The sequence below is a fragment of the Pongo abelii genome, chromosome 16 (assembly GCF_028885655.2).
Source record: "Pongo abelii isolate AG06213 chromosome 16, NHGRI_mPonAbe1-v2.0_pri, whole genome shotgun sequence".
Taxonomy (NCBI): Eukaryota; Metazoa; Chordata; class Mammalia; order Primates; family Hominidae; genus Pongo; species Pongo abelii.
The window spans coordinates 44399200-44421805 of NC_072001.2; the positions used below are offsets into that span (position 1 = coordinate 44399200).

Here is a 22606-nt window from a genome sequence, read left to right on the forward strand (position 1 = left end):
ACCGAGAGCCTTCTCTGCCTCGCAGGGGCCCTGGGAGGCCCGCGCTTTCTCTGAAAGTGGAAGGAGTGGGCGTGGGGCGCGGCCGAGGCGGGGCGCGGGCGTGCAGCGGCGCAGGCTCCGCCCCGGGGCCGTCTCCAGCCGGGGGCGCCGAGCCGCTCCAGTCCCCGGCGCGCCGCGGGCTGGTGGGCTCAGCGGCGGCGCCGGCACTGGGAAATGACCCTGCCCGGGGGCCCAACGGGCATGGCGCGGCCGGGGGGCGCGAGGCCCTGCAGCCCGGGGCTGGAGCGGGCCCCGCGCCGGAGTGTCGGGGAGCTGCGCCTGCTCTTCGAGGCGCGCTGTGCGGCGGTCGCTGCGGCAGCCGCCGCGGGGGAGCCCCGGGCCCGCGGGGCCAAGCGGCGTGGGGGACAGGTCCCCAACGGGCTTCCGCGGGCTACCCCGGCCCCGGTGATCCCTCAGCTGACCGTGACAGCCGAGGAGCCCGACGTGCCCCCGACCAGCCCTGGGCCGCCCGATCGGGAGAGGGACTGCCTCCCGGCAGCGGGCTCTTCGCACCTGCAGCAGCCGCGCCGCCTTTCCACCTCGTCGGTCTCCTCCACTGGCTCCTCGTCGCTGCTCGAGGACTCGGAGGACGACCTGCTGAGCGACAGTGAGAGCCGGAGCCGCGGCAACGTGCAGCTGGAAGCGGGCGAGGACGTGGGTCAGGTACGGGCCGCGGGGGCGGGGCCAGCGCCGGGCGCGGGGGCTGCACGGGGGACCTGGCTCGGAGCTCCCGGAGGACCTGCTCCTGTCCATGCTCCCTCCCGCGGAAGGGCCTGTTCTCGCGGTTTAGGAGGAATCTGGGGGTCAGAGGGAGGCGCCTGACCGACCTCTCGCCTGGGCAACTTTCACCTCGGCTCCGCCGGCGGGTCGTGGCGCTGGCCCTAGGGCGTCTAAGAAGCAGGGCGAGGAGCAGGCGACCCGCCGCGGGGACTGGGCGAAGCGGGGGTAGCGGACCTTGTTGGCTGTGGGGTAGGACAGGAGGGATCGGAGGGGCTGAGCCTTGCCGGGTGAACCCTTGGAAGGAGAGGGGCGAAGGAGAGTTTCCCTCACACCCCGCCCCCTCTCCGGTGCCGCGGCCCCACCCCCGCCGTTGCCACGGTTTCCCTCTCCTGAGTGGGAGTGGAGCGGCGCTCCAGGCTCTGCTCGGGAGCCGCTGCCGTCTGCTCCCAGCGCCCGCACGAGGCGTGGACGCAGGGGAGGGAGGGGCGTGGGCCTGGGAGCTCTGGCTGGGAGCGGAACGCAGCCCACCCAGTGCGCGCCCTGCCTCCCATCCCCCCGGCTTGCCGCTCCTGAGCGCGGCAGAGAGGGACGGTAAACTGAGGCTGCAAGGGGGCAGGATCACCCTGCTAGTCTCTGCCTCTGATAGCCTGGGTGTTCTGGGACCAGGTCTGACCCTCGGAAAACACAGCCCTGGGCACTGTTAAGTCATTCCTGACGCCCGCCACTTAGGGATGTGCGGCTCCCGGGACACCCTCCTTGTTCCCCTCGTTTTAACCAAGGCCAAATACCTTGAATAACTGTCCGTGGTGAGCGCGAAGGACTTGCTTTAGATCCACGTTTCGCAAGTGTCCCTGAGGCCGAGGAAGAGGCGAAGGGCACCCCCGGCCTCGGGCGTCTGGGGCCTGCCCAGAAGGCCGGGTCGGCGCGGCGGGGCGGGGAGAGCTGTGGCCGCGCGCCTGCTCCGCCGCACAATCGGCTGGGACAAGGCAGGGAAACTGTGGCGACCTGCAGGGGTTCACAAGCCCGGAGGCCGATGGGGTTTGTCAGTGACACCAGAGGGGAAAAGCCTCACAGAGCAGGAACACCCCCCGCCGCCAGGTGCTGGGTGCGCCGGCTCGGTCACTAGCCTGCCGCTTCCCCTTCTCCCCCGGTGGTCAGGGCAGCCCCGGACCCAGGATCGTTTCTGGGGTAACCCTTGCCTAGGTCGGGGGGCGGATGCCGGGGCTTCCCAGGATGTGGAGTGTGGGGCAGTGAGAGGCCCCCCCCCGCCCCGCCTCTTCGGAAAAGCCTGAGCAGCAGCTCCGGGGGCGCGGCCCCCGCCGAAGCTCTGACACCTGAGAGGCGGTGCAGGCGAAAGGGCGCGAAGCGCGGGCGCGTCCCGCTTCCCTCTTCCGCCCGCAGGGACTCGGCGAAGTGCCTGGGAGAGGGAGTGCGCTAGGAGGAGGTCCTGCGGCCCAAGCCTGGGTGTAGGGGAGACCGCCCTGGCTAAGGTCAAGCCTCGGGGACCTGGGCGACCCCGCCGCCCCCCGAGCCGTCGGGAGCAGGTGCAAATCGCCGCTGAGGGCCCTTCCAGCTCCAAGGCTGCGGCTTCCAGGCCTTCCCCACCCCCAGGCCCGCCGGGGCCTCCCCGAAGGCAAACAGCCACAGCGGCGTTAGATAAGCCAGGGGCTGTTGACAGAGGCTGCCTGCGTCCGCGTGGAAGGGCCCAGGGCGGACTTTGCCTCGCGGCGGGTCCCTGAGCGGCACAGCGCGCCGGCCCAGGCCAATTTAGGGCTTCCCCAGGCAGGAAGCAAGGCTGGTCTGGCTGACCGTGAAGGATGCACGTGGGCCGGGCTCTAGGACTCCCGGCTTACCAGCCCCTTACGCGCGGCCCAGGCAGGCCAAAGCCCAGGAAGTTTCTGCCTGCCTGCCTGCCTGCCTACCTCTCTGCCTGGGGCATACGTAGTCCCCTTCACCTCCTAGGAGCCCTCTCCAGCCTGCCCAGAGCAGGGGAATTGAAACTGGGCAGCCTCACTCCGGCAGAGGAAAAAGTCACGGGCAGGCTTTTCCTAACCAGCCAGGGGAGAAGTTGGACGCCCACCCGCAAGGTCAGCTGCATGACCCTATGGCCTTGCCTGCCTCCTCAAACAATTGTGGGGTATTGCTGGAGGAAAAGAGAGGGTGTTTGGCTCCTGTTCATCTGGTTTTCTTCTTTCTGTGCTCCAGGATAGGTAAGGAGACCTGGATGCCATCCCCTGCTGGACTCAGAATTCCCACACATCGCTTTCCACTAATTATAGAGCAGAATTTAGGTTAACAGACTTCCTTTTTAAACAGCTAATGCCCATGGGAAGGTGAAGTCGTGGGTCACTTATACCTTAGTGCAAATCGTTTTATAAATTTAAACTGATTGCTCTTCCCACCACCACGACCACAGGGAGTGCTAGTTTGATAGGGCAATTGGAACATGGGGAGGGTATTGGGCTGCTAGAGAGCTTCTGCCAGAGCCTGGATGACTGGAGGCAGGGAGCAAGGGTGAGTGCCAAAGACAGAGCACTCACCCATCTGCTGGTCTGCTCCAGCAGAAGATACACTGTGTATCTGGCATGAGCAGGTGTCTTCAGGGCTTCCAAATGGCGCTTAGACAAAGGAGGGTCTGGGGCTAGTATCCAGCCAAGCCCTGCCCAGAGAGAGGTACTCCCTGTTCAGCCCTAGGAATGAGGAATTATCAGAGGGCCCTCCTGTGACTTCATTAAAGTCTCTCACACAGTCAGCAATCCTAGCCTTTGCCTCAAGATACCCAGGTAGCCTCTGGCTGTGTGTTGGTCTCCCAGAGAGGGCACCTTCGTGGAGGGAGGCCCGAGCCAGAGGATGTTCAAGCGCCTCCCGGGTTCAAGCGATTCTCCTGCCTCAGCCTCCCAAGTAGCTGGGATTACAGGCACCTACCACCACACCGGCTAAGTTTTATATTTTTAATAGAGATTGGGTTTCACCATGTTGGCCAGGCTGCTCTCGAACTCCTAACCTCAAGTGATCCGTCTGCCTTGGCCTCCCAAAGTGCTGGGACTACAGGTGTGAGCCACCGCGCCTGGGCTTACATTCATTTTTAAAAGCATGATGTTCTCTGGGGGAGGTATCTCCCTAAGATGGAAGGTGGCAGTTAGTTGAGTTCCAAGACACTTGCACAACTCCTGCCATGCTTGGCCATACCCATTACTGGCAGGGGGGCTAAATCCTGTCATAGCAACCTCAGGCGGTAGGACAGAGGGCTCAGATGAGATAATAGGTATGAAAATCTTTTGTAGGCTGGGAGCAGTGGCTCACACTTGTAATCCCAGCACTTTGGGAGTCCAAGGCGGGAGGATCACTTGAACCCCGGAGTTCGAGGCCAGCCTGGGCAACATGGCAAAATCCTGTCTCTACTAAAAATACAAAAAAAAATGTCATGGTGGCTCACACCTGCAATCCCAGCACTTTAGGAGGCCATGGCAGGTAGATCACTTGAGGCCAGGGGTTTGAGACCAGCCTGGCCAACATGATGAAACCCCGTCTCTACTAAAAATACAAAAATTAGCCAGGCGTTGGTGGTGCACGCCTATAATCCCAGCTACTCAGGAGACTGAGGCAGGAGAATCACTCAAACCTGGAAGACAGAGGTAGCAGTGAGCCGAGATCGCACTACTCAAATAAATATGTACATACACACACACAAAAATACAAAAAATCAACCGGGCATGGTGACTCACATCTGTAGTCCCAGCTACTCTGGAGGCGGAGGTGGGAGGATCACCTGAACCCTGGAAGTCCAGAATGCAGTGAGCTGTGATCGCACCACTGGACTCCAGCCTGAACAATGGGAGTGAGACCTTGTATCAAAAAAAAAAAAAAAAAAAGTATTTTGTAAACTGCTAGCTAGGACCGGCCTTAGTTGCTGCTGCTCTTGACTCTTATGAGATGCAGAAAATCAAGGTCAAGAGAGTAGGTGATGACGCCATTTTACCCCTGCTTGGGAGCAGGCCCATCAATCAAATGGTAGTGGCCCAGGTTTTCAGACACACATCAAATCCTCTTCTACCAGGCCCACCTGCCAGCCCTCCTCACTGCTTCTGCACAGTTCTAAAAGGATGGTTCAGTTCCCTCACCCTGGCTAACCCAAGGCAAGTTTCCTCTTCACTAAGTCCATTCTGGTCCCACTATCCCCGAAATACTTCTAGCAGGTCCCTACAACCATTAAACTCATTCTTTTGGATAAAGGCAAAGGTGGCCATCCAGTAGAGAAGGGCCCCCAGGCAGGTCGCAGTGTTCCCCAGAAGTCAAAACTCAGACCGTCTTATTGCTACACATCACTTCACCACGCACAAAGCACTTTCTCAGGCCATATCCCATTTAACCCCCAAAGGGAGGCAGGATGGTAGCATCCTGCTGGGGATACTTTGGAACCTGCTGGGTCAGTTGGAACTTGGGGAGGGAGGATGGGCTGATAGCTTCAGCCAGAGATTGGGAGGCTGGAGGCAGGGCATGAGGGAATGTAACTCCGCTTGATTTCCTTCTGTAAAATGGGAATGATACCACTTCATGCACTTGCTATGCATGTGCATTCATTATGGCTCTCAAACTGAGTGTGGGAGAAGGGGGTACAGGATGGTGCTGCTGAATATACATGGCACATACATCATCTTCCTGGAATTTTACTTGAGGGTTTGGAGGTGGTGAGTTTTATAATAAAACTTGGATTTATTATGCAGCAGAATGCAAACCTGGTGTGTATTTAAAGATTTTAAAAGGAGTTTTGAAAGTGATGTCATGCTTCTAGTGGGCTGCTTCTGGCTACACCCCCAGATCCCTGGGGATTGGGCACGTGATCACACCCTAGTGTGCCATGTAAGGGCTTCAGTAGGAAAGTGGGAGCAATGCTGCCTGATGGAAGATGAGAAAGTGCCTGATACGCAATAGGCAGGCAGCATTTGATGGTTCGTGTTACGGCAGCAGCTATGTCCTCCCAGGGGAAACAGGCCCACACAGATGGCAGTACTTGGTTGGGTTCACTCAGCTGAAAGGTGACACAGCCATGACTGGAACCAACTGCTGACTCCCCACCCAGTGCTCTGCCATAACCTCCATTTCCTCCCCATGGGAAAGGGCTTTATGGTCAGCAGCCCTCCTCTACTTAGGCCACCTCCTCAGTTCTCCCTCTCCGTCTTAGAACTCCCTCTTGTCAGGGAGGTGTATTCCTGTGGGGGTACAACATGTGTAACTGTGCTAAAAGGCAAGTGCCTCTGTGGGGAGGCGGCTGACACAATTGACATGAGCCGACCTGTGTACTTCAGAGAGGACACAGTGCTGCCGAGTTGTGGGTGGTAAGAGGAGAGGTCCAGAGGATGGGATGCTCTCAGCATTAGCTGGAGGCTAGAAAAGATAAGGGGCACACCAAAAAAAAACCCAAAAAAACAAAAAAAACCTTTGTCTCCTTCCCAGGTTTGTCTAAGTTGACAGGCCCTCAGGTTTGCACCTTATTTTCTTTTTGTTGAGACGGAGTCTCACTCTGTTGCCAGGCTAGAGTGCAGTGGCTCGATCACGGCTCACTGCAACCTCCACCTCCCAGATTCAAGCGATTCTCCTGCCTCAGCCTCCCAAGTAGCTGGGACCACAGGCGCATGCCACCACATCCGGCTAATTTTTGTATTTTTAGTAGAGACGGGGTTTCACCATGTTGGCTAGGATGGTCTTGATCTCTTGACCTTGTGATCCACCCATCTCGGTCTCCCAAAGTGCTGGGATTACAGGTGTGAGCCACCTTGCCCAGCCCTGCATCTTATTTTCATGGCTTAAGATTTCTAGGTCCAGATCAAAACCAAGGGTACCCTGGGCCTTGCCAGCTAATAAGTGCATGGAATCCAGGGATAGCAAGAGAGGCTTGGAGAGCCTCTTCTTTCTCCAGCCCTGTTCTTTCTCCAGGCCCTGCCAGGCTGGGCTTCCTGCCCTGGGCCTGTGTACAGGTTTGTTTCTGTGTGTGTCTGTCTCCCTAAATGAGAGGAACCAAGGTCCTGAGTGAAGGAATCAGTGATTGAGATTTGTTAAGCTTCTGCCTCATACCATGGAATGGGATGGGGGAGCTGGGTGCCTATCATGCTCAAGCCCCATGTACTACTCACAGCAACCCAGTAAGGATAGTTATTTCCTCATTTTATAGATCTTTTTCTTACAGATGCACAGAGGCTTGTTTCTTGGGCCCTGGAATCTTTTGAGGCATTGGTAGTAATAAAAATTTGGGGGGCCGGGCATGGTGGCTCACACCTGTAATCCCAGCAGTTTGGGAGGCCAACGTGGGTGGAACACCTGAGGTCAGGAGTTGGAGACCAGCCTGACCAATATGGTGAAACCCTGTCTGTACTAAAAAATACAAAAAAATTAGCCGGGCATGGTGGTGTGCACCTGTAGTCCCAGCTACTCGGGAGGCTGAAACAAGAGAAACGCCTGAACCCGGGAGGTAGAGGTTGCAATGAGGCCAGATCGCGCCACTGCACTCCAGCCTGGGCGACAGAGCAAGACTATCTGAAAAAAAAGAAAATTGGCCCTACTCTAGACCAACTTAGAATTTCCCTGCGGTAGGCCTGATAATCTGCAATTTTTAACAAGGGTGACCATCAGGTAATTCCGATGCTCACAACAGTTCAAAAACCTCGACAGAGCATTTTCGTAACCTGCCCACGCGTTCTTCAGTGGCAGAGCTGGAGCGCAAACCGGGGGCTTCAGATGCTAAGTCCAGGCTCTTGACAGCTCACTGGAGACGCTGGAATCACCTTCACTGCGCCTGTATCAGCGCCCGCCACACAGGCGCACAAATAAACCTTCCCAGAGTGAATGAATGAATTAATGACTCATCCAGCCCCAGCTGCTTCCGGTGGGTCGGGGGCGTGGCGAGACCCTGTTTCAGTGGAGGGAGGGCTTATGCATTGCCGAGACGCCGAATATCAGACCTTGACCCTGTCGCTTTCAGAAAAACCACTGGCAGAAGATCCGGACCATGGTCAATCTGCCAGTCATAAGCCCTTTCAAGAAGCGCTACGCCTGGGTGCAGCTGGCAGGGCACACTGGTGAGCCGCGGGGCGGGTGGGCGGGTGCCCGCGACTGGAAGGGGCTGGGCGGCGCTGACGGATGCCGGTCCTCAGGGAGTTTTAAGGCGGCGGGCACCAGCGGGCTGATCCTGAAGCGCTGCTCGGAGCCGGAGCGCTACTGCCTGGCGCGGCTGATGGCTGACGCGCTGCGCGGCTGCGTGCCTGCCTTCCACGGCGTGGTGGAGCGCGACGGCGAAAGCTACCTGCAGCTGCAGGACCTGCTCGATGGCTTCGACGGACCTTGTGTGCTCGACTGCAAAATGGGCGTCAGGTATTCGTGCCCTGCCAGGTCGGTTGGGGGGATCAAGTGGGGGTCCGGAGCCGGGACAACTGCTTGAGGGGGACCCGGGGCGAGTGCTCGAAGGGGTCTCCGTGTGCGCCCCCTCATGCCCTGGCCGCCGCCTGCGCCCCCACAGGACTTACCTAGAGGAGGAGCTGACCAAGGCCCGTGAGCGGCCCAAGCTGCGGAAGGACATGTACAAGAAAATGCTGGCGGTGGACCCTGAAGCTCCCACCGAGGAGGAGCACGCGCAGCGCGCCGTCACCAAGCCGCGCTACATGCAGTGGCGGGAAGGCATCAGCTCCAGCACCACCCTCGGCTTCCGCATCGAGGGCATCAAGGTGAGGCAAGCGCGCTTCGCTGGCACCGCCCCAGCCCCACTGCGCGCTGTCTTTCTCGATTCCCCGCTCCAGCCCCGCCTACCCCTCCGCCCTCTCCCATCGCCTCGCCGTCCCCTGCAGCTGGGAGGTACCGCTGCTCTAGGCTGTCCTCTTCCCCACTGGCGGGCCCGGGGCCCCTGACACTCCTGTCCCACATCCAGAAAGCGGATGGCTCCTGCAGCACCGACTTCAAGACTACGCGAAGCCGAGAGCAGGTGCTTCGCGTCTTTGAAGAGTTTGTGCAAGGAGATGAGGAAGTGCTGGTGAGAGCGGGATCCCAAACCCTGAGGTGTTGGGGAGCCTGAAGCCGAGGACTGCCCCTGTCATCCGGCCCAGTGCCCTCGGCTGTGTCCCCACCATGGCCCTCACCGCGCTGGCTCGCAACTGCTCTACGCTCTTTCCCTTCTGGGCCACGCCGGGCGGGGCCCTGGGTCTTCCTCCTGTCGGCATTTGCCAAGCCCAGCGTGGGTCCCGGCTCCTCATCGTTAGCAGGGGCTCATTTGGCGTTTAGTTAATTTGCCCTCCTCTCCCACCCACCCTCTGCAGAGGCGGTATCTGAACCGCCTGCAGCAGATCCGGGACACCCTGGAGGTCTCCGAGTTCTTCAGGAGGCACGAGGTAAGCGGCGGCCGCCCGGGTGCCCGGGCCGCGAGGGCTAGGGCGGGAACCCGGCGGGGGCGTCTCTGGGCAGGGCCGCGGCCTGACCGTGCGGGGCTCGCAGGTGATCGGCAGCTCGCTCCTCTTTGTGCACGATCACTGCCATCGCGCCGGCGTGTGGCTCATCGACTTCGGCAAGACCACGCCCCTCCCCGATGGCCAGATCCTGGACCACCGGCGGCCCTGGGAGGAGGGCAACCGCGAGGACGGCTATTTGCTGGGGCTGGACAATCTCATTGGCATCCTGGCCAGCCTGGCTGAGAGATGAGGCTGGACTCCTGTCCCCGTGGGCCGCTGCCCTGACATGTGGACCTGCAGCTTTGTCCCCACCGTGCATGCCGGCTTGAGACTGGAGCCCCGCGGTGCAGGGCAGTTCACCGGGTCCTGCAGGGCCAGGTGCCAGCCACTAAGGGGGGGCACCACCGATGCCAGGGGTTTTGCCCACCCGGGCCCCAGCGTTCCCAGAGCCGAATGACACTAACTTATAGGAGGGGAGGGGGCAAAGGGCTTCTTCCGCAGGCCAGCTCTTCTGAGGAGGCTCTACCCTCTCCAGAGGGGCCAGACCGTGGATTTTATTTAGCAAGCCTAGACCTTCTGGTCTAACCTCTCACACTACGATGGACTCCCCTTCCTAATAAAACTCAAAGACAAGATGCAGCTTCCTGTGCCTCAGGCCTCGGCCCCTCCCTCCTCTGGCCCCCTCTTCCTCGGTTCCGGTCCCTGGCATCCACAGATCGCTGGAGGATGAGAAGAGCTTTTTATTAGAAGCATCTGCAGGGTGGGCTCTGCCCAGATGAAGGACGCTCATAACGGGAGAGCAATCCAGTGCTCCCCATGGATACCTGGGGTGTATGTAAGGTGGCCTCTGGCCCCAAAGATCAAAAGCTGGAAGTGGCTGGGCCCTTCCCTGGGAGGCCTGGGCTGGTGTCCAGCATGGCAAGTGCAGCGCTGCCAGGCCAGCCCTGAGACAGGCCCAGACACACAGCACAGACTGCAGGGAACAGAGGCCACTGTCCAGGAGCCTGAGGAGTATAGGGAGGGACCCTCAGTGCCTCAGTCCTTACCCTCAGGGCCCCCTGGGGTTCAGGAGCGATAAGTGGGATTCCAAAGGTTCTGAGGTTGGAGGCCCCTGGATTTGAGGGGCTTGAGGCCAGAGGACAGCCAGGGGCCAAGAGGGCTACCTCCCCAGCTTTTCAACTTCTCTGGACTCAGTTCCTGAGGCTGTGGGGGTCTTAGGCACTCCAAAGATCTGTTCCGCAGCCCAGAAGGCCCTTCCTCCTCTGGGGTGGGCCCCAGCTCCATTGGCAGGAGTGAATTCAGCACATCCGGGTCCTGTAATGGAAGAGTCAGGGAGCAGGGGGAGCATAGAGTTTTCTGGCCCCCCCCTCCTGACCCACAAGACCAGGATGTCAGATTAGGTCGGGGGCACACCTGAGTGCAGTACTGCAGACGCTCCAAGATGCTGGCAAAGCTAGGGCGGAGCTCAGGCTCGTGCTGCCAACACTGGGTCATGATGCGGTACCTGGGGAGAGGCAGGAGTTCATGCCCATCCAAGGTTGTGAAGGACCTCCCTTCCCGGGCAGCACTCAACTCACACAGGCCCTGGGCAGCCCCTAGGAGGGTCCATCCGACCCCCTCCAACGACGAAGTCCAGCACCTCCTGGTTGGTGCGCCCAGGATAGGGCATGTAGCCCAGTGAGAAGATCTCCCAGAGCAGCACCCCAAAAGACCTGCATCACAAGTGGGGGAACCAAGTGAGGCCCGTCAGGTGCAGCCTCCCCTCACATGAGGTGGCTGGAAAGGACAGGATTAGCCTCGGGGAAGGGGAACAGAGGGGAAGGGGAGGGGAAGGGGAGGGGAAGGGTGTTATCACCAGGAATCTGTCTTGGATGTGAAGATGCCCTCCAGGAAGGCCTCTGGGGGCATCCACTTGACTGGGAGCAAGGCCCGGTCCCCCCTGCGGTAATAACTGGCCCTACAGGAGGGAGGAGGTGAATGATGTGTTGTTTACCACCAAGGTTCGGGCAAAACCCCCTTGGAGCAAGAGCCTTCCCACCTCCTCAAGTCCCGCACCGGTAGATATCTCGTGCCATCCCAAAGTCCCCAATCTTGGCCACTCGGCTTGGTCCAGTGCAGCTCAGCAGGCAGTTCCGGGCGGCAATATCCCTACAGAGTAGGCAAAAAAAATCACTGCCAGAATCCAGAAGTTCTTGCTGTTCCTGATCTATTTCCTTAAAAGCTGTGTGGAAGGGCTGTTCCTTGGGAAGGGAGTTGGGATGGGGGTCCCCTGAGCCAGGACTGCTCCTAACCTGTGGATGAAGTGATTTTCCTCCAGGTAGTGGCAGCCCTGGGCTATGTCCTGGGCCAGTTGCAGCAGATCCCGCATGACCAGAGGTGATGGCTGGCCCTGGGTCAGGCAGAGAGGGTATCAGTCCATGTAGGTCTCAGACACATGGACAGGGTCTTTAGAGGGGCCTGGGGGGCTGAGACAAGGGTCTCACCAGGTGTGGCCGGCTGTGCCTCAGGAAACTCTTCATGTCCCCTCCAGACATCAGTTCCAGCAGAATGAGGCGAGGGGTGGCCCTGAGGCTGAGCCCCACACACCGCACAATGTTCTGATGGCTAAACTTGCTGAGTGGGGTGGTGGACATACCCCATTACCAGGAGGGAGACGGAAACCATGTTTTAGGCTCCACAAAGCTGGAGAGGCCCTCTGTGTCCCCTGACTTGCTACCTCAGTCTCAGGGTGAAGAGAAGCTGTTCCCGGGCCTTCCCCTCCCGCCTTCCCCCTGCCCCTGGTCCCAGGTGCACCTGATGATGAGGGCCTCCATGAGGAAATCCAGCTCATCCTGAGGCGAGCAGAGTTCTGGCAGGGTCTGGGGAGGAAAAGGGCACAGTTTCTGAGCTGCCCTGGACTCTTCAGGAGGGGGGTTAACCCTAGCTCTAGTCATTGTCCTTCCCTTCAGGGTGTTCCGCTCTCCTACCCCCAGCCAGAAGTCCCACTCCTCTCACCTTGATAGCCACCTGCAGGGGACTGGAGTCCCCAGGAAGTCCAATTACCAGTCCCTCATACACCTCCCCAAAGGCACCATGGCCCAGGGCTCTGCAGGAAGACACGTTGGAAGGGAGTGGGCAGGCGGCCTGGAGAAGAGTCCTAGAGAGTCTAGTACCCCCTTTACCTCCCCTGCCCCTGCCATATGCCCAGCTGACCCTATATAGGCTCTCTCCATACCATGGCATGTCCCCAGGTAGAAGCCCTGCAAGGGTGATGCTCACTGGCATAGAGCCAGGGCAAAATAGAGAGCAGGCGCGGGCCAGAGTCAGGGTGGGAGTGCGTGATGAGGCCTTCCCTGGTCCCTGCAGACGCCCTTGGGAGGGAGGCAATCCCTGGGCTCCAAGAGTCATGATTTTTTTTTTTTTTTTAAGACGAAGTCTCGCTCTGTCACCCAGGCTGGAGTGCAATGGCGCAATCTTGGCTCACTGCAACCTCTGCCTCCCGGGTTCAAGTGAGTCTCCTGCCTCAGTCTCCTGAGTAGCTGGGACTACAGGCGAGCGCCACAACGCCCAGCTATTTTTTGTGTTTTTAATAGAGACAGGGTTTCACCATGTTGGCCAGGCTGGTCTCGAACTCCTGACCTCAGGTGATCCACCTGCCTCGGCCTCCCAAAGTGCTGAGATTACAGGTGTGAGATCATATTCTTTTTTTTATTGAGACAGAGTCTCACTCTGTCGCCCTGGCTGGAGTGTAATGGCGCGATCTGGGCTCACCACAACCTCCGCCTCCCGGGTTCAAGTGATTCTCCTGCCTCAGCCTCCTACGTAGCTGGGATTACAGGCATGCGCCACCATGCCCAGCTAATTTTGTATTTTTAGTAGAGATGGGGTTTCTCCATGTTGGTAAGGCTGGTCTCGAACTCCCGACCTCAGGTAACCTGCCTGCCTTGACCTCCTAAAGTTCTGGGATTACAGGCGTGAGCCACCACGCCCAGCTGAGAGAGCATATTCTAAGAACTGGGACGGAGAGGTGACATTGAGCAAGTTACTTCCCCTTCTGGAGCTTCTCAGGGCCTCCCTCTCCCTTACACAAGGGATGTGGGCCAGATTTTTTCTGGGATTTATAATTCACTACAGCAGGGAGAGAATCAGAGGTGGGGATTCAGAGTGCGTAGGTTCTGAAGGAGGCAGAAGACTCACCTGAGCAGAGTAACATTGGCTGGGGAAACCTCAGTGACACCTGGGGGCAAAGGCCAGGACTGGGCCGGGCCAAGCCCCACCTGGCAATAATAGGGATTGGGGGCTGTCCTGATGGCAGAGGTTCGAAGCTTGCTCAGCTCAAGCTCAGGGCTCGGCAGCCTCATCTCCCGCAGGCCCTGCCACTTCTTCTGCTTCACTGGGGGTGGGAAGAATAACAGCACACCCTCCACCTGCCCATCAGGTCTCCCTCCCCCACCTGCCCAGGACACCCCTCCAGATGCTCATTACGGTAAACGTTTTCCCCAGGCCTCCCCAGCTCCTTCCTATCTTAGAATCCCAAAGGAGTCTACCACGGCTCTGCTGCAGTGAGTGGTCTTGAAGTCAGCCCCGGGACCCTGCAGAAACCCATCCCAGCTCACTGGAGAGGAGCAGCCTTGAATCAACTGTGTCTGCTAGACGCTTCGTACCCAGAATCAGGACCCCACACACCATAAGGAGGCTCAGTGTTGAGGTTGCCACCACAGCCACCATCAGAACCAGAGGGCCTGGGGGCTTGTGCAGGTCTAGGGAGAAAGAGAGACACCTCCAGTGGGAAGGTCTTCTCTGTTCCTTTACCCTCAAGTTTTACCCACGCTTCAAGACTCAGCTCAAGTGTTAATTTTTCCATGATGCCTTCCCCCATTATCCTGGGCAAAAGCAACCTCTCCCTCTTGAACACCCCTAAAGCACTTTATACCTCCCACAACAATCGTCACTTGAGATATACATTTACATAGCTATATCTAAACATCCTCCCACACTGGACGACATGCCTCTGAAAGGCACCGTGCACCGATGAATCTCCAATCCCCTGCCCAGCACCCACCACAGGGCCTGGCACACAGCAAATCTCTATACCATCTTTCCCAGTGGCCTACTACACCTTCCAGTCTGTGACCCTAGGAGTCCAGACCTTGGGCAAAGGTAGGACATACCCATGCAGGTGACGTTATCCACAGCTAGCTCCATGCCTTCTGGGCACAGGCATTCAGCCAACTGGAGCTCTGCCTGCCATTGGCAGTCTCTCAAAGGGCAGTGACTGCAGTTGAGGTGCCTTCGGATCTCTACCTCTCCGTGGTTCTCGGTGACTGTGAGTAAAAGAACTGATATGATATGGTGTGGTGGGGCTGGGATATATTAAATACATGCCTTTGGCTGGGTGCGGTGGCACACGCCTATAATCACTGCAGTTTGGGAGGCCGAGGTGAGCGGATCACCAGAGGTCAGAAGTTCAAGACCAGCCTGGCCAACCCTGCCTCTACTAAAAATACAAAAATTAGCCAGGTGTGGTAGCACACACCTGCAATCCTAGCTACTCCAGTGACTGAGGCTGCAGAATCACTTGAACCTGGGAGGCGGAGGTTGCAGTGACCCAAGATCGCACCACTGCACTCCAGCCTGGGTGACAGAGCGAGACTCTGTCTCAAAAATAAAAATAAATAAATAAATACATGCCTTTTCCAGCCACATGGTTAATTCTAGCCCAGGACTTTAGAGCAAAGAGCAGCACCAAGCTTACAAGGGTGGTGAGAGAAGCTGGGGGACTTCTGTCAAGCCTGCACACTCCCAGGTATTTGAAGCGAATTCATAGCAAGGGGGTACTTGAAAAGCACGCAGCATGCCCTGCATTGGCATCCAGCACAACTGACAGCCCACTTTTCTTTTTTTTTAAGACAGAGTTTTTCTCTTGTTGTCCAGGCTGGAGTGCAATGGCATGACAGCCCACTTTTCAAATGACCCTGTGCTATGCAAGAATCCTGTGCTATGCAAGGTTATTCGCAGTACAGGTGGCTCTTCAGTGCAGTGCAGGAGTGGGCTCAGGGATTGGGGAAGAAGTCCAGGCCAGGCTGAGAGGTGGGGTTGGGGCCAATACCTGCCAGAGGCTGCAGGTAGAGCTCGCTGCTGGGGTGTATGAAGGATACTCCATCTTCCCCATCAGCCCAGAGGTTGTCAGTCTCTGAAGCATCGCCCCCTGGAAGTGGAGAGTGATGGAGGGTTTGACTACAAAAATGGAGGATGGGGGAGAAGCTGGAATCTCCCAGTGGAAATCCCAGTGTGGCCTTCTCTTCTCCAGCATCATGATGCAAGTGCTGTCTGTTCACAAGTGGGAGTGAAGGAGGTGAGGAGCGGGTAATCAGCTGGAGCCTGAAGGCCTTGCTGAGGCTGGCTGGGATGTCTCCTGCCTGCCTGAGCCCCTCCTGTCCCATGTCCTCACAGTTCCTTTCTGTGAGAATGTAGATCGTATGTGTATGTATGAGCAGTACAGCCCAGACAGGCACAAAGGCATTTACACTAGTTATTTGATCAAAACACAGATGACTGGGACTCTCCCCTAGAGTTTCTGATTCAGTATGTTAGAGAAGGGCTGAGAATTTGCCCTTTAATTAATTTTTAATTAAAAATAAAAATTCAGGGCCAGGTGCGTTGGCTCATGCCTGTAATCCCAGCACTTTGGGAGGCCGACATGGGCGGATCACGAGGTCAGGAGTCCGAGACTAGCCTGACCAACATGGTGAAACCCCATCTCTACTAAAAATACAAAAATTAGCCGGGCATGGTGGTGCATGCCTGTAATCCCAGCTACTCAGGAGGCTGAGGCAGGAGAATTGCTTGAACCCGGGAGGCAGAGGTTGCAGTGAGCTGAGATTTGTACTACTGCACTCCAGCCTGGGCAACAGAGCCAGACTCCATCTAAAAAAAAAATTCATATATTTATTGTATACAGCATGATGTTTTGAAATATGTACACATTGTGCAATGGCTAATTCAAACCAATATATGCACCACCTCACATACTTATTTTCTGTGGTAAGAACACCTATAATCTACTCTCTTACCAATTTTCTTTTCTTTTCTTTTCTTTTTTGAGACAGAGTCTTGCTCTGTCACCCCGGCTGGAGTGCAGTGGCACGATCTTGGCTCACTGCAACCTCCACCTCCCGGGTTCAAGCGATTTTCCTGTTTCAGCTTCCCAAGTAGCTGGGACTACAGGGATACGCCACCACGCCCGGCTAATTTTTGTATTTTTAGTACAGACGGGGGTTTCACCATATTGGCCAGGCTGGCCTCAAATTCCTGACCTCAAGATCCACCCGCCTCCGCCTCCCAAAGTGCTGGGATTACAGGCGTGAGCCACTGCGCCCTGCCTCTCTTAGCAATTTTCAAGAATACATTGTCATTAACTACAGTCACCATGTAGTACAGGAGATTCTGGAAGGTATTCCTCCTATCTAACTGCCATTTTGCATTGTTTTGACCAGCATCTCCCCAACCTTCCCCCAACTCCCAGGATAATTTGCATTTTTTTTTTTAATCTTTGAGACAGAATTTCCCTCTTGTTGCCCAGGCTGGAGTGCAATGGAGTGATCTCAGCTCACTGCAACCTCCGCCTCCCAGGTTCAAGCAATTCTCCTGCCTCAGCCTCCAGAGTAGCTGAGATTACAGGCTCCCGCCACCACGCCCGACTAATTTTTGTATTTTTAGTAGAGACAGGGTTTCACCAGGTTGGCCAGACTGGTCTCGAACTGGTGACCTCAGGTGATCCACCTGCCTTGGCCTTCCAGAGTGCCAGAATTACAGGCGTGAGCCACCAGGCCCAGCCGATAATTTGCATTTCGAACAACTTAGGTTGTGTGGATATTACCTGTTCCTGGACCACACTTTGAGAACCACTGACTTAACCCAATCCTGCCTTTCTGCCCCCTTGCTCAGCTTGCTCACTCGGCCAGCTCTAAGTTCTGAAGACTGCTGCAGAACAAGGCAGGGACCTGCTGTGATGGGAAAGATCCTGGATTAAATGGAAATCTAGGGAGTCCTGTCTGCATGCTGATTTGCAATGTATTTGACCTCCTTTTCTACGAGCTCCTGCTTTGTTTGGAGCTGCTGAGCAGGGCTTAATGCCTCTCCCACACCTATCCTCCCGAGGGCTCCGGCCTATACTTAAGTTCTAACATCACCTCACTCTCGGGCCTGCTCAGCTGCCCTCTCCAACGGTGCACCTACCCCTGTAGCCGCCGCCGCCTCCGCCCGCAGTGCAGGCCCCGCCGCCGCCCCCGAAGCCGCCGGCTGCGGCCCAGCCAAGGGTCGCCCAAGCCTCGGAGCATCCCTGGCCGCCCTCCGCCCCCTCCTGCAGTGAGCGGCCGGCCTGCGGAGAGGGAGCCCGCGACGTCCAGCCGCCCCCACCACCTGCAGAGCGACAGCAGGAAGGTTGGCAGCCACACGGGGAGCACGCCCGCCTCTCCCTGCGGCCCGCGCCCTCACCTGCCGCCCCGCCTCTCCCGCCGCTCCCGGGCGCCTCCGAGCGGTTCTCCAGTTTCTCGGGGGCGGCCTGAGTCCGGCCTCGGTCCCGCGGCCTCAGGTAGGCCCGACCGCCGCCTCCGGCCGCCACCAGCAACGGTTCCAGCTCGCCAGCGCGCACCTGTGGGGCCAGCGGCGTGTTCCAGGACGCGCCCTCCAGCCGTCAAGGGGCACTGCCACTGGGAGAGGGCTCCCGCCCAGGGGGCCCGGATAAGGGCAGGGGCCCCCAGCCCAGCCCAAAGCAGGGATAGGGGGACCCCAAGGGACGGACGGAGAGCGGGTGCGTGAGCGCCCCTGGGGAGAGGATTGGGACCCCAACGCTGAGCGCCGAAGGGCGCACGTACCCGGAAAACGTAGGTGGCGCCCCCGCCACCCCCGCCACCTCCCGCCCAGCGCCGCGACTCCGGGACCCCTTCGCTCCCATCCATCGCCGCGTGCTGTTCAACGGCTCGAGACTCCCCGAGGCAGACGAGCTGGCTCTCCGGACTACCCTGCGGGCAGCGGGGGAGGGAATCGGCGGGGCCCGGGAGCCTCCCCTCGCTGTGCTGGTGATCCGGCACCGAGGAAAGCACGCTCCCTCGGCCCCCAGGCAGCCCTCGCCCCGCGGCGCCGGCGCCGCCCCATCCCCACTGGCTGCGCTCACTCCGGGACAGGCGTCCTCTCCCTGCTGCCCCACCAGGATGTACAGCGACTCCCCGAGACCGAGGGAGAAGATTGCTGAGACGAAGACGCCATGCGCCCGCGACAGGTGGTTCTTGGCGCCTTTGCCGCCCGCGGCTCCGTAGGCTGAGATCCTGCGGGGAACGGGCAGTGAGTCCCCGGCCCTCGGTGTTCAGGCCGGCCGCTCCGGGCAGAAGTTGGCGACAGAGGAGGCTCCAGAATTATTTTTTATCTGAGGGACTTGGAGGCTGCAATCGACTCTGACCGGATGGGAAGGGTAGGTTTGCACACCGAAAAATCAGATATTACACTTATTTCAGGAGGGTTCGGGGAAATGTGGGGAGGCTCAAGCACCCCTTGGCGCCGCCCTGGTTGGGGGCCTTCCGCTCGGTGTAAGAGGTTCCGGGTAAGGGCTAACTCGGTGGCGACTATTCCCACCTTGAAGGGCACTCAAGGTGGACCTCCCCGCGGAATAGTCCAAGACGCAAGTCGGTGCGCACGTGGACTTCGTTCCCCTGACGGTGAAACCTCCAACTAGCAGGTCACTGCCCACCCTACCTCCGCCCTGCACTTACAGATACTGGCCAGGGCCCGGCACGCGCCACAGCTGCACGCCCTTCAGCTGCCCGGCGGCCCCCACGGTCACCACCACGCTGGTCCCCGCGTACGCCCCGTCACATTGTGTCTGTGTGGGCCCATGCCGGCCGCTGGCCCCGCAGGTAGAAAACAGCCAAGACCCCTCGGTGCCTGAGAGCAAGGAGCGAGGCAAGGGTCGTCGAGCCCCTGGCTGGGCCAGAGGGGTCTGGTATGGTGAGCGGAAGAGGAAGGAGGCGCCTAAAGCTCACCTGGAGAATTCAGCGGGGAGGCTGGCTGGAAGATGCTAGGCAGGGCGCTGACTTTCGGGTCCCGGGGACTGGGACTTGCCAGCGGCAGGGGCGAGGACGGCAGAAAAGGCTCCTGGGACCCCGGGCTAGAGCAGAGAATGGCGCCTGAAAGGTGTTGGGAGAAGGCGCAGGACATTAAGGCAGGTGGAAATAAGATATGAAAGAAAGAGAGGACCCCGCAACAGCTGCCCTTGTGGTCGCGGCCACACCCCTCACCCCGCCCAGCCGCGCTCTCAGCCTGGAAGCCACTACCCGACTCCGGTCGCTGAAGCCCCGCGGGTGCGCGCTGATAGCTCTGCCAGTTTCTCTCCTCGAGCGCCCTTCCTAATGAATAACTTAAGGGCTGCACTGAATTTGGTCCTGCAGCCTCCCAAATGCTTTCCTCGACTTAGACTGGTGGCCCCGCCCCAAGGCGGTGCTGAGACCCCAAAGAATGTTCCTCTTTCCCAAGCTGCGTGATCCAGACTCTGGGATTCGCACGCACTTGGCGCTTTTCCGCCCGCACTCTAGAAGCAAGGACCGGAGAAATTTGGCTGAGAGTTCGAGGCCTCTGGAGGAACCACTGACACCTGGCCTGTTGACCGGCCACCCCCAAGCCTAGGAAAGTGCCTCTGGCTGGACGGTCCCCTGACCGCCAGATAGCACTTACCCGCGGCTCCGAACAACACCAGCAGCTGTCCCCAGCAGCCCATCCCTGTTGGGTCCACCCGGCAACAACAGCCCTTGCGGTCGCGGCCACACCCCTGTCAACCTAACGTTGACAGCTCACTTTGCCACCGCAGCCCTGGCCGCCACTTACAGGGGTGTGCTGCCGCTGGCGAGACACTCCCCGGACCTAAAGCCGGCCTGGCCACGCCCACCTCAGACCCCAGGACGCCAGAGGAGGAAAGGGAGGGGCGTGTGGGCAGCGAGGTCCCTACGCTTCCGGGAGGAGCCTTAAGGAGTCCCCACCCAGGGGCTCTAGTTTCCAGCTATCAGATGTGCCGCAGCCTGCTGGGAGCTCGGGTAGGTTTGAGGCCGGAGAGGAGTTGCCCCATGCTTAAAGCGGGAGCCACACCTCGGACACCAGGTGGGGGCTTCCAGGTTCCTGAGGACAGGAGCAGTGGAGTGTGCACTTCATTTGTGGCAGTGGTGGTGGTGGTGTGTGGCATGCGTCACCACACGTGGAAAGTACTCTCTAAACTGCTCCAAGTAAGGCCTCATTACCTGCCATTACTTATGTCTTTTAGTGGTGCCTTTGTGACTGCAAGGCTGAACCTCACTGCTACTCCCAGAAACCTGGATCTTTGTGTTTGCCTCATATAATTCCGTTGCCTGTGTCACCCCTGTGCACAGCTTCTCACTGTGATGGGGTGAAAGAGTGGACCAGATGTTAGAAGATCCGAGTGTTTTTAGTAGCACTGAAGGTCAATAGATGATAGGTGGGTAGACCGATCGATCGATTGATCTTGAGCACTAGTACTGGCACCTCTGGTCAATGGGTGATGTAGCACAGGCCACAACTGCTCTGAGAGTTTCCCCATCACCTGCAAAATCATATGAAGGGAAATTGCTCTGTAAGGTACCCTACAAATGTGGGAGCCACTCCCTTCAGGTAGTTTTGTGTCTTGAGTCTTCGATCATTTGCTTAAATGATCATTTGCCGTGTGCAGTGGCTCATGCCTGTAATCCTAGCACTTTGGGAGGCTGAGGCGGGCAGATCACCTGAGGTCAGGAGTTCGAGACTAGCTAGACCAACGTGGCAAAATCCTGTCTCTACTAAAAATACAAAATCAGACACACATGGTAGCGCACGCCTGTAATCCCAGCTACTCTGGAGGCTGAGGCAGGAGAATCGCTTGAACCCGGGAGGCAGAGGTTAAAGAGATGAGATTGCACCATTGCACTCCAGCCTGGGCAACAAGAGCAAAGCTCCATCTCAAAAAAAAAAAAAAAAAAAAAAATTCCTAACTTGAAAGTCTGAGACCTATGTTTAATATAAAACACTTCAAAAGAGAAGTTATAGTAGTTAGCTACTTGGTAAAGTCTGAGTGTAATTCAAGGTGTAGACACAACAGTGATTTTGTACAAAGTCTGGTCTCAGCCAGGCGTGGTGGCTCACACCTGTAATCCCAGCACTTTGGGAGGCCAAGGAGGGGGGTGGGGGTGGATCACAAGGTCAGGAGTTCAAGACCAGCCTGGCTAAGATGGCGAAACCCCGTCTCTACTAAAAATACAAAAATTAGCCGTGCGTGGTGGCGGGTGCCTGTAATCCCAGCTACTTGGGAGGCTGAGGCAGAGAATTGCTTGAACCCGGAAGGCAGAGGTTGCAGTGAGCCGAGATTGCACCACTGCACTCCAGCCTGGGTGACAGAGTGAGACTCCATCTCAAAACAAAAAACAAAAAACAAAAAAAACCCTGGTCTCTATGCCGTACTTAACACTAGATATCACACTATGAGATCACAGAATTTACCTTGCAAGGTCTCTTTAAGCCACTGCTCTTCAAATTGTGGTTGTGTGGCCAGTTCTGAATATCAGCATCAGTATCACCTGGGAACTTGTTAGAAATGCAAATTCTTGGGTTTCACCCCAGATGTACTGAATCAGCAGCTTCTGATGGTAGGACCCAGTGATCTGTTTTAAAATACCCTCCAGGTAATTTTTGTCACAAAGTTTGAGAATCATTGGTATTTGCTGATACAGTAGTTGCTTAATAAAACCTATTGGGGCCACACGCCGTGGCTCACGCTTGTAATCCCAGCACTTTAGGAGGCTGAGGTGGGCGCATTGCCTGAGCTTAGGAGTCTGAGACCACCCTGGGCAACATGGCAAAACCCCGCCTCTAATAAAAATACAAAAAATTAGCCAGGTGTGGTGGTGCATGCCTGTAGTCCCTGCTACTCGGGAGGCTGAGGCATGAGAATCGCTTGAGCCTCAGAAACGGAGGTTGCAGTGAGCCAAGATCATGCCACTACACTCTGGCTTGGGCTACAGAGTAAGACTCTGTCTCAAAAAAAAAAAGAAAAAAAGGCTGGGCCCAGTGGCTCATGCCTGTAATACCAGCACTTTTGAAGGCTGAGGCGGGTGGATCATGAGGTCAGGAGTTCGAGTTCAAGACCAGCCTGGCCAACATGGCAAAACCCCATCTCTACTAAAAATACAAAAATTAGCCGGGCGTGGTGGCACGCACCTATAATCCCAGCTACTTGGGAGGCTGAGGCAGGAGAATGGCTTGAACTAGGGAGGGGGAGGTTGTGGTGAGCTGAGATTGCCCCACTGCACTCCAGCCTGGGCAATAGAGCAAGACTCCAAGTCAAAAAAAAAAAAACCCCAAAAAAACCTGTTGGATAATTCTGTGTTCAGCAGCTCCATTTATGAAGA

General features: G+C 57.6%; 2 protein-coding genes across 2 annotated transcripts; one reads left to right on the forward strand and one right to left on the reverse strand.

Moving 5' to 3' along the window:
- Window positions 1–147: 147 nt before the first annotated feature.
- Window positions 148–9821, forward strand: ITPKA (inositol-trisphosphate 3-kinase A). The gene is made up of 7 exons (XM_024232634.3): window positions 148–702; window positions 7736–7832; window positions 7908–8124; window positions 8270–8474; window positions 8675–8776; window positions 9060–9131; window positions 9235–9821. Exons 1-7 carry the CDS (start codon window positions 214–216, stop codon window positions 9436–9438), a joined length of 1386 nt encoding a protein of 461 aa, XP_024088402.1. The 5' UTR covers window positions 148–213; the 3' UTR covers window positions 9439–9821.
- A 94-nt stretch (window positions 9822–9915) lies between these two features.
- LTK (leukocyte receptor tyrosine kinase) lies at window positions 9916–21014 on the reverse strand. Its single transcript, XM_054532607.1, has 19 exons — window positions 19205–21014; window positions 18935–19106; window positions 18343–18493; window positions 18044–18190; window positions 17664–17820; window positions 17406–17588; window positions 15277–15375; window positions 14339–14491; window positions 13832–13927; window positions 13365–13560; window positions 12183–12273; window positions 11982–12046; window positions 11672–11801; window positions 11480–11577; window positions 11244–11336; window positions 11044–11145; window positions 10766–10900; window positions 10602–10692; window positions 9916–10502 (listed from the first exon to the last, which is right to left on the reverse strand). The coding sequence occupies exons 1-19, from the start codon at window positions 19377–19379 to the stop codon at window positions 10254–10256; spliced, it is 2583 nt and encodes an 860-aa protein (XP_054388582.1). The 5' UTR covers window positions 19380–21014; the 3' UTR covers window positions 9916–10253.
- Between the last annotated feature and the right edge of the window lie 1592 nt (window positions 21015–22606).

Excerpts from the sequence above, each read along its gene's own strand:
- ITPKA (XM_024232634.3), top strand. The coding sequence starts at position 214 with ATGACCCTGCCCGGGGGCCCAACGGGCATGGCGCGGCCGGGGGGCGCG. Across the intron at positions 7,833-7,907 it reads GCAGCTGGCAGGGCACACTG|GGAGTTTTAAGGCGGCGGGC; the intron begins GTGAGCCGCGGG and ends GCCGGTCCTCAG. Across the intron at positions 8,125-8,269 it reads GACTGCAAAATGGGCGTCAG|GACTTACCTAGAGGAGGAGC; the intron begins GTATTCGTGCCC and ends GCGCCCCCACAG.
- LTK (XM_054532607.1), bottom strand. The coding sequence starts at position 19,379 with ATGTCCTGCGCCTTCTCCCAACACCTTTCAGGCGCCATTCTCTGCTCT. Across the intron at positions 13,928-14,338 it reads GGATAACGTCACCTGCATGG|ACCTGCACAAGCCCCCAGGC; the intron begins GTATGTCCTACC and ends CTTTCTCCCTAG. Across the intron at positions 11,146-11,243 it reads ATGGCACGAGATATCTACCG|GGCCAGTTATTACCGCAGGG; the intron begins GTGCGGGACTTG and ends TCCCTCCTGTAG.